The sequence below is a fragment of the Hippocampus bargibanti genome, linkage group LG13, assembly GCF_051943395.1.
Source record: "Hippocampus bargibanti isolate YZ-2025 linkage group LG13, ASM5194339v1, whole genome shotgun sequence".
Classification (NCBI taxonomy): domain Eukaryota; kingdom Metazoa; phylum Chordata; class Actinopteri; order Syngnathiformes; family Syngnathidae; genus Hippocampus; species Hippocampus bargibanti.
In genome coordinates, this window is record NC_142746.1 from 10,917,675 (window position 1) to 10,927,674 (window position 10,000).

At 42.4% G+C, this 10,000-nt stretch overlaps 1 protein-coding gene across 13 annotated transcripts in view; it reads left to right on the forward strand.

The window, feature by feature from the left end:
• Window positions 1-1,422: 1,422 nt before the first annotated feature.
• LOC148889303 (calcium-activated potassium channel subunit alpha-1a) overlaps window positions 1,423-10,000 on the forward strand; it is a 150,995-nt gene continuing 142,417 nt past the window's right edge. For all 13 annotated transcript variants that reach the window (XM_089011865.1, XM_089011867.1, XM_089011868.1 and 10 more), the window contains exon 1: window positions 1,423-2,288. In XM_089011865.1, coding sequence (XP_088867991.1) covers window positions 1,986-2,288 — 303 coding nt within the window. In that variant the 5' untranslated portion in view covers window positions 1,423-1,985. The remainder of the gene's footprint in view (window positions 2,289-10,000) is intronic.

A 10,000-nucleotide genomic window follows, 5' to 3' on the forward strand; every position in this document is an offset into this window, starting at 1 on the left:
AAAATAGCAAGAGGTTTAACTGTCTCCTACTACTGTAGTAGTCTCGGAACTTCTCATTTCCTCCCACAAGTCAAGACCAAAACATTTGCCAATTTCGTGTTTGGAAAACAATTAGCTGTGTCAAAAGTCGAGGTACTAAATAATCTGTTTTAATCATAGATATCAAAGTTATTGGAAGTTTGCGACACATGTGGCAGAGAGCACCTGCACTCAGCCCGTTGCCAGTTGTTCGAGCCCCCCCTCCAAAAAAAGCCAGCTGTTTCTCCTCTATCCTTTCAGCGGTCAGGCTACAGAAATGCAAGGCACCCTTGTTTTCGTACTACAGTCATGTCTCATCAATCTGCACCTGTTTTTTTCCAAGCCGATTATTATGTGAGCTGTAATGACCGGAAAGCACATTCATCACACTTTCGTTGTTTATTTAATGAAAACCCACAGGTGTGAAAAGACAAACACTCTCTCCTGAGGAAATCGAAGTACTATGTTTAATGTGTTGATCCACAGGTGAAAACAATTGGCACACCTGCACAAACAACTATGTTCCTAATTTAAGAAGGGGTTGTTATTTATAAGGGAAAATTAAATCCAGAAAAATCAGTTACAATAAGACGTCCGCCCGCTTAAAGAACTGCAAGAGTTGACGTTAATCCATTTTACTCACAATCTAAACAATATGGACAATAGAATCACATCGTTTCAACACAATCTAAACACTATGGACAATACAATCACATAATTTCAAACATGAGTTAAATGCTAAACATCATGCTGAAAAAGTTATATATGTGTAAACAATTTATTTTTAATGATTGTTCTTTTAACTAGCGTTGTAAAGAGTTTGGCTTTTAGCTTCTTAAAAAAATATATACATATATAACCATATATATTTTTTGGTCTTCAACATCAGGTGTTGCTGCCCTTAGCTCCAATCGACCACATCCTGGAACAGCCCGTTCAAATATCTCTCAAATGAATTTCTTTAAAAAAAAAAGATACAATTGGTATTTGTTGTTTTTTCCTTGACAAAACAATGAAGTGGGTAATTATATTTAGCTAAGTCATTGCCTATTATGTTTGTTTTGGCCCACCTCAGCTCCAATCGACCATATCCTGGAACAGCCCGTTTAAATATATCAGAAATAAAATTCTTCAAAAAACACGATGGATGTTACACGGTATTTGATGTTTAAAAAAAAAAATAAAAATGAAGTAGGCAATTACATTTGGATAGGTCATCGCCTATCGCCTATTATTTGTTTGTTTGATCTCAATAGCGTCGCCTTGTGGAGCATTCTACCGTCGTCGTGACAGGCGCTCAATGGTGGATGGAGACACGAACACACACACAAACACACACACTCAGTCACACACTTTCTCTCTCTCGGTCATGCGCGCACACACACACACACATTTACTCACACAAAGGCGCCCGTTTAGTGGTCGAGTTCACGCAGCCTCCTTTACTCGACCGACGACGTCCGTCGGAGCATGTAGTCCTCTGCGGCTCGTTGGGCTCCAAACGCCTGCTTACAGTCTGACGACGCTCGCCTGGCGAAAGTGCCATCGAGGTGGGAGGAGGAAAAAGCTCAGATGGAAGACGGCTAGAGCAAAGTATCCCCACCGTGGAGCCATTTATTCCTCTTCTTTTTAATTTCCTTTATTAAATTGTATTTTTGGAAGGTTGTTCCCCACTGCGCACCTCGGACTAAAGCTGTCTTGGGCGGCTTCCGGCCGTCGTCGTCTACCATGGCGTGCGGTGACTCGCATTTGGCTGTTTTGGGTTAAAACATCCAATTCGGGTGCTCGATGCCGCTGTCAAGCTGCTTTTTCGGGCTTTTTGAATGCGACCGCGTCACCCCAAACAATTGACGGGCGCTCCAGAAAGAGAGTGAAAAGGAGGCGATTGTTTGTTCTCGTGGTTGCCTGGGCATTATGGCCGGTGAGTGGGGCTGGGGACGCCGGTCAAGGCTCTCCAAGGCTCCCCTATGCTAGCCGAGGCGGATGGCTCTGTCCCCCATGGCAGCGACAGCTCTATGAGGACAAGCAATAGCGACCCTCCGCCGCCCAAAGCCCCCGCCGCCGAATCCTCGATCCTCATCTCCAAAATGCAAGACGTCGTCATTCCCTTCTCGTCCGAGGTCCCGTGTGACAATAATGGGCAGCGTATGTGGTGGGCGTTCCTTGCCTCCTCCATGGTGACCTTCTTCGGGGGGCTCTTCATCATCCTGCTGTGGAGGACCTTCAAGTACCTGTGGACCGTGTGCTGCCACTGCAACGTTAAAAGCAAGGTAAGTGGCTGCCGTGTTTATGACTGGTCCCTGGAAAACAGGTGGCACCGGGCGACAGTGGGCCCCACTTGAGAGAAAATGTGTTCGCACAGTGAGCCTGGTGGTTAGCAATTCTTGCCTTGCAGTCCAAAGGATCCAGGTCTGATATCTGTTTTGGTTCATTCACTTCCAAGCGTTGCAACTCCAAACTGTCCAAAGCTGTGAATGTGAGTGGTTTATTGTTAAGGTGCCCAGTGATTGATAGGTAACTTTTCCTGGTTGTGCTCCACTTCTCTTACCAAAAAGTCTCCAGCTCTATTGATTAAAAAGCGATTAGCAGGCTATATTATTATTATTATTATTATTATTATTATTATTATTATTATTATTATATTTTTAACTACCTTTCTCCCCTCCCCATAACCCCTTCAAGGATACAGAACTGAATCGGCAGTCTAAAATCAATACATGAATACATGATGATGGGACCAAATATTTATTTTTCTGCAAGAAACATTTATGATCGAATGGCAAACAGTGCAGGGTGCGACCCACCTCACTTGGCAAAAACTCAGCTGGGGTAGACTCCAACTCAGTTTTCCCCACCCTTTTGCTTGATAATCCTCCTCACTTGCTCCCAGCTGCCTATTCGATCTGTGTTTTTCTTCGTATATTTGTGGGCTCACAATTCTGACTCATATTTTGGAGGAGGTTGAGGCATGGTGCAACCCCCCACCCCTTACCCCACTTCTCTCCCTGACTGCAACGTGCATTATTTCACCACGGCTGCTGATGGGAGAGATGTGGATATTTGAGATGTGAATAAGTCTTGTCGGCCTGTCTTAGGTGAAAGTAGAAGGGTGATTTAAAGAGTGTCTTGATGGATGAGTGAGTGAGGAGGGAGGGAGGGTGGGGGGGCCATATCTGCTCTGACCTTGATGTGTTGGCGGCATGTTTCACTTCAGATGAAAGTGCGAGTTACTGTCCATCCCTTGCTCAAAGACTGCCTTGTCATGTTGTTTCACTCTTTTTTATGCTCTGTGTGTGTGTTTTAGGTATGTGTGGGGGGCTTTGAGGCTCCCTGGTGGCTTGTAGTCTCGGTTTTATTTCTTGATCTTTGTCCGGTCTTGTAATCTTGTGTATTTCAATTTATGTCAGACTCGGCAGAGTCTCCATATCTGTCTCAGAATATACTGCTTGTTTTGGTTTTTGGAGGCTCCAACTCTTAAGTCTTTGATCTCAAATCTTAAATTAATTTTGATTTTGACCAAATTATTTTACTGAGAAATAAGCGTCAGAAAACTTTGACAAAACACAAATACTGTCCAAGGATGAGCACTTCCTATTTGGGCCTAAATTGCAACCTCCCTCAAAAGTATGGTAGACATCTGTTCAACAAAAAAACAAACACCCTGCACATCTGAAAACATAATTAACCTCGTGACATCCTGTACACATTTACCATCAAGCATCCACAACATTCATGCTCAGTTTATCTATTTTGCCTGAAAAAAACTGTAAATACCAGTTGTGTAATCTAATAAATACAATTAAATTCCTTGATTGGATAGTGGGCTCCCCATTTGGATTGAGTGATGCTTTAGACTCCATTGCGGTGAAGGCTATAACTTGAATTTCAGTCTCTCATCTTCATCTTTCTTCTTTTGCTTTCAGCTTTTCCCTTCAGGGGTCGCCACAGTGAATCAGTGTCCTCTAGCTCACCCTTTGTTCACCCTCTTCTCTCACACCAGCTACATTCATGTCCTCTGACAACATCCATAAACCTCCTCTTTGGTCTCCTGCCTGTTAGTTCAAGGCTCAGAAATTTCACTCTCTCAGATTAGATTAGATGAGCTTTTATTTGTCTCACAGTGGAGAAATGTACATTTCACAGCAGCAAAAAAATACAGAAGCTGCTGTAAAGGCAGCCACTCTCACGGCGCCATATTGAAGTCAAAAATAACAACAACAGAAAATAATGTGACATAATTTTGTATGTAAAAATGTCTCCAAGCCATCCATCAAACCTTGAACCAATACAGATGAAAATCAACCATGTTTTGTGACTACTGTTGCGGGATCTGCTTCAAACCCCTCACAAAAGAAGTAACCAGTTCCCAGCCCCCACTATAGATATATTTTATTTTTATTTTATTTTGGAAGCTGTGTCATACCATTGGGTCACTTTGGTAGGCTTGTCACTCGGCTCCAGAGGGAAGAGGCTCGTTAGGATTATTAGAGAGGTGGAAACAGGATCTGCGTTCAGCCGACTAAGACCGCAAGTGTCGAAAACGGGACGTGTCTTCCTTTGGCTTTGGAGGGGGGAGGGGAGCAAGACTTTCTTTGGGATGACGTTACAATGCGACAGGAATGGGGGAAGTGAAGTCAGTGTGAAAATGACCCTGTCACCATTGACACGCAGCTGTGTCCTAATTCTTGGAAGTGATTGTTGTCTCTGTCAGGGCTTTAAGGAGGATAATTGTTGAGGGAGATCAGTGGATGCAGGAAGTGTTAAATGTCTTCCCGGAAACACCAATTAGCCTACTGACTGTGGTTCTCAATTTTTATTCAATCAAGGCACATTAGAGAAATCACATGGCACACCACAAAAAAGAAGAGATGAATCGCAAGGAGAGGCAATAATGACCCCTGAGTGACTCCAAAAGTACATTTTGCTAGAAAGAAAACAGGAAGTAAATAATGCTGACCTCACTTTGCTCCAAAATTGTAAAAGAACCATTTCAGACTTAAATCTGGTTTTCTGTGTGTTTGTGCTTCTTCCACTGCTGTTTGGTTATCTAATAGTGTCGTTTATCTGCTCTGTATCATGCCACCTCCAGAAGTTCTTACATGATGCCTCTGCTAGTGGAGATGCGTGTGGTAGGGCGTGGTGTCGCACAGGTCCAATTTCAAAGATAGCAGGAGGGCAAATTTTCAAACCCTTCCCTTCAGTGTGTTTCATAACACGGTCACGTCTGTCATTGATTACAGCAACATTATTTTCATTGACAACCACTAGGTTCAAGAAGTTGGCTCCAAATTATTCCAAAAGACCCGCACCAGGGCTTTTGATCACCTCTCCTGACTTCTAATTCAGCTCAGTTTCTAGTTCAGCCCAGGACACTGGGGATTTTTTACTGCTGCTATCAGCCCCTCATCTCTGATGTATTGTTAATTCATCGGGTGGCTCAAAAGCTGACATAAAGTCTAAGGGTTATTAATTAATGATTATGTTGTCCTTTTGAGGAGAAGCCACCCACATGAAACTGGATATTGTATTTGAACGCAAAAAAGTATACATACGGCGAGTACATTAGTATGTTTTGGTGATAAGCAGTTGATGCAGCTTCTGTACTAATAAGCACATTCAACCTCACCCACCCTCACCTTCCCTCGCAAGGTTGCAACCCAAGCGTGTTAATGTGCACTTCAGAGTCGACAGCTGTCAGAAGCGTACAATTGTTTCTGTCCAAATAGCTGAAGGAGAACGTTGATGTTGCAGTGTACATGCCACCCCTCTCGTGTAACTTTCAATTATGATATTTAGCTTCGTCATCGAATGTAGTTTTTTATTTATTATTATTTATTTTGCGACACAGCCTTTCCTCTTGTTTCCTGTGGTTAATGTCATAATGACCCTCAAATTAGACATAAGTGGTCGCAAACAGTTGCATTTACACCGTTGTACTTCATGGGCTTTAAAAATGAATCCTGATTCTAATATCAAACCACAATATAATACATTTATTTTATCAGTTTTGCCATGCAAGCACTGTATTTTCTGCACTATAAGGCACACCTAAAAGATACTAATTTTCTCCTAAAATGACCATGCGCCTCATAATCCGGTGCGCCTCATGTATGGAAAACATTTTAAAATATGTCATTAATTGAAGGTGCCCCTGATAATGCAGTGGAAAATGTTTTTAAATATGTCATTCGTTGAAAGTGTGCCTTATATTCCGGAAAATACGGTAATTACAAGTCTTTAATTTCATTCTCATTTGGATAGATCAAAATAGGAAAAAGCTCACACTAGCCAGGATATCATGGAGTTTTTTTTGTCATTGAGATGGAAATCATTTGGTCCGAAGATCTCCGGTCAGCTGTTCTATTCCGCTCATCACCCTCACTCATTATTCACCCAATATGAAGGTACTACTATGTTGACAGAAGTTCAGAACATTGTGAGATTGTAAATCTTGCGATTTACAACCCTACTTGCTGATGGAATATGAAATTAACTTATGAAAACAGCCCAATTAAGCCTACTGGCAATTTTTTTATTTAATTTTGTTTTTTAATGTCATAAGTGGCACTGCTGAATGATGCCTATAAACTTTTCCAAAGCAACAGACGGATGTAATCTAAGTAATTGTGTTCATCTAAATTGCCACATTTGCTAGTTAAAAAAATGTTGCTGAAGCAATTTAGGGTGCCGCATTAATTCCATCAAAGCCGTTGGAGCCAGTGTCAGTTTACATTTACAACCCTTTGCAAATGTGGAGTAAATCCAAGGAAGCAAAGAAGCACACAAATAACTCAAGAGTGCATGCGCATTTTCTGCTTGATTGTGTGTATTTTCTAATGTTTGTTTGTTGGCGCGCCAGCCGGCGTCTAGTGGGACTATTAAAAATTGATCCTGTCTGGTCGAGATTTTCATGTGCTGTTTGCATTACCCACACTGATGGGCCCCACTCTGCTCTTGTGATGGGACATATCCCGAGACTCTTCAGAGGATATTGCTTTTTGCCAGCAGACCATCGCACCATTTTGTAGGAAAAATGCTCAATTGACAGGATATTTTGAATTAGTTTTTATATTATTGTACTCATGCCCTGCGATTGGCTGGCAACCAATTCAGGGTGTCCCCCGCCTCGTGCCCGAAGACAGCTGAGATAGGCTCCAGCAACCCCCGCGACCCTAATGAGGAATAAGCGGTACGGAAAATGAGATGAGATGAGATTATTGTACTCATAAGTGACATGTTTGAAATTATTTTCTGGGGTATCTTGAAACTCGATTAGACCTATTGAGAGGCGGGACTCATGATCCATCCATCCATCCATTGTCTGCCACTTATCCGAAGTCGGGTCACGGGGGCAGCAGCTTCAGTCGGGAAGCCCAGACTTGCCTGTCCCCAGCCACTTCTTCCAGCTCTTCCTGGTGGATCCTGAGGCATTCTCAGGCCAGCTGGGTGACATAGTCTCTCCTGGGTCGTCCCTGGGCTCTCCTGCGAGTGGGGCATGCCCTAAATACCACACCAGGGAGGAATCCTAATCAGATGCCCGAGCCACCTCATCTGGCACCTCTCTATCTGGAGATTAGTCGTGATGCCAATGCCCTAGTTTGAATTGTGTTGTACATTTAGTTAGATTTCATCCTGAATTCCCGTGAGGAGATGCTCTGTGAGACGCCACCTTCGTTGCCTAGACTTCATTCAAATGTTTAACGACTGTTGTCTGTTATGCTTCCGGATAAATCCGAGCTCCTGTGCACCACCCAGTGATGTATGGCAGTCTTGGGGGAATTTTATATCACAACAACTCATTTCCTTAAGTGAATGCTCCTATTGATTTTGGTGCCCTGAAGCTTGCGAGCATTCAATTAATACTTGGAAATCCTTCCCATGTATGCGTCTCTTCATCTCGGCCACAATAAAATGAGTTTCCATAGCGGAATGTTCTGCTGTATGTGTTACCTTTTAATGCTAATGGATTGCGTAGGTGACTGCGGAGGAACTGGTGTGTGCGTGTGCATGCCGGGCAACACACCAGCTGTGTTTTGTAGAGCTCACGCCCCGCCATCAGCTGTCGCTCTCACTAACCTCGGCTTTCATCGGCAGAGCACAAACCCAGTCATCAAAATAAAAGGCTGGAATTCTCGCATTCGGCGTAACAAGCTTCTTCTTAACTACGGTCTGCCAAAAGGCAGAGACATTTCCACATAGCATGAGGAAAAACATGACCGAAAAAGACACCCCCCCAAAAACATACCCCATGATGTTTATTCGAGGTTTTTTTTTGTTTTAAATGAACTGGATTTTACATGTATTTCCTCTTCGAGTTATCAATATAGATGGAATTCACTTTGTTCCACAACTTGAGAGTACATTTTAGGAGATGGAAACCAGAGTTCATGGCTGTTTTGGGTGTATTTTTGCTCTCATTTTTGATCATTAGAATATTGACATAGAATGTGACACCTGTCACCTGTTTTTAACCGTTAACATGTTCTGACGTTTCCAATCAGAGGAGTTTGAGATCTCTTCTAAGGTCAGACTGTGTCTGATAGGTGTACTTCAAGTCTACGGTGGTTCTTATTTGTCCACAAAGATGTGCCCCAAATCAAAAGTTGCAGATGTGTCATCACACATATGCATTTTATTTTATTTATTTTTATTATAGACAGTGATACCTCGGTTTACGAACGCTTTAGCTAACAAACCTTTCGCCTTACGAACGTTAAATTTGCGAGAATATAATCTTGGCATACAAACTATTTTTCGGGAAACACACGGCGCGCCACAATAAGTGATGTGTCGTTTGCGAACGATCCGGTTCTTGGAGCTCCATCTCTGAAGTGAATGAAGCTGAAAATGGCAGCCGGATTTTTTTCCCCCTCTCTATTCCCCGCCCCCAGTCTTCGGTTAAAGACGCACGTGATTGGTCAATATCCGTGGTAGAGGAAGGAGGGGACATGCGCAGCAGTGAGTGGGGCGAGGGGTTACAGAAACAAACACACACACACACATGAAAGGGAGATGACAGAGCTTGAGACAAAAAACAAAAGTGAAAAAAACAAGTGACATGGTGAGAAATGGAGAGAAAACAGTGAAATTTAGACTTGTTTCAACTTTGTTGATAGTTCAAAGGCAGACTGCAAGGTTAAAATATCCCATCAATCAGGCTCCACAAATAACCTGCACAAGCCATCTGTACAATTTGAAGATAACATACAAGCAAGGGAACCAGCTATTAATGAAGTTTTTACTGTGTCTGCCTGCATTTGTTGCTGTTGCAATATCACAACTTCTAAGCTGTACAACCCCGAGCTCCTTGAGACAAAAAGCTTTCCATTCCATCAAGCCATCATCGACCATCACAAAGGGAAATAAAACAACTTTGTTATGCAGGACAGTTTATTTGCTTAATTACAATACCATAACACATTTATTATACATAAAATAAGGTTTATTGTGTGTAGGGTTGAGGCTTATTTAGTTTAAAATTCTGTTTTATGGGGACCTGGGAACGGATTATTCTCATTTTAATGGTTTCCGATGGGAAATTAATGTTTGGAATACACAATTTTCGCCTTACACACACTTTCTGGGAACCAATTAAGTTCGTAAGCCAAAGTATCATTATATATATATTTTTTCGTGTTAGAGGTATGGTCATTGTACAATTCACTTCTGGTCGCCAGTCAAGACGCATGCGTCCCGTCATGTTTTGTTGACACTAGATGGGTTGTTGGAGGTAAGGGGTGGGGATGTGCGGGGCAAGTGTCCAAGCAGTGCAAAGCATGCCTACTTTCCACCACAGCCTTGGACACTGACCCGCTTTGCCGTCATCGACCACCACAGTAATAAAGTTGTTAGCAGTCTATCGTGTTAAATTTAGCAAATACAAATTTGCACCAGTGACATTCCTGTTATCTTTAGTGCATTTCTTTTATGCCTATATGTTTTTCATAATTATTCTTCATGTTATTTTCATTAACTCTGAAGT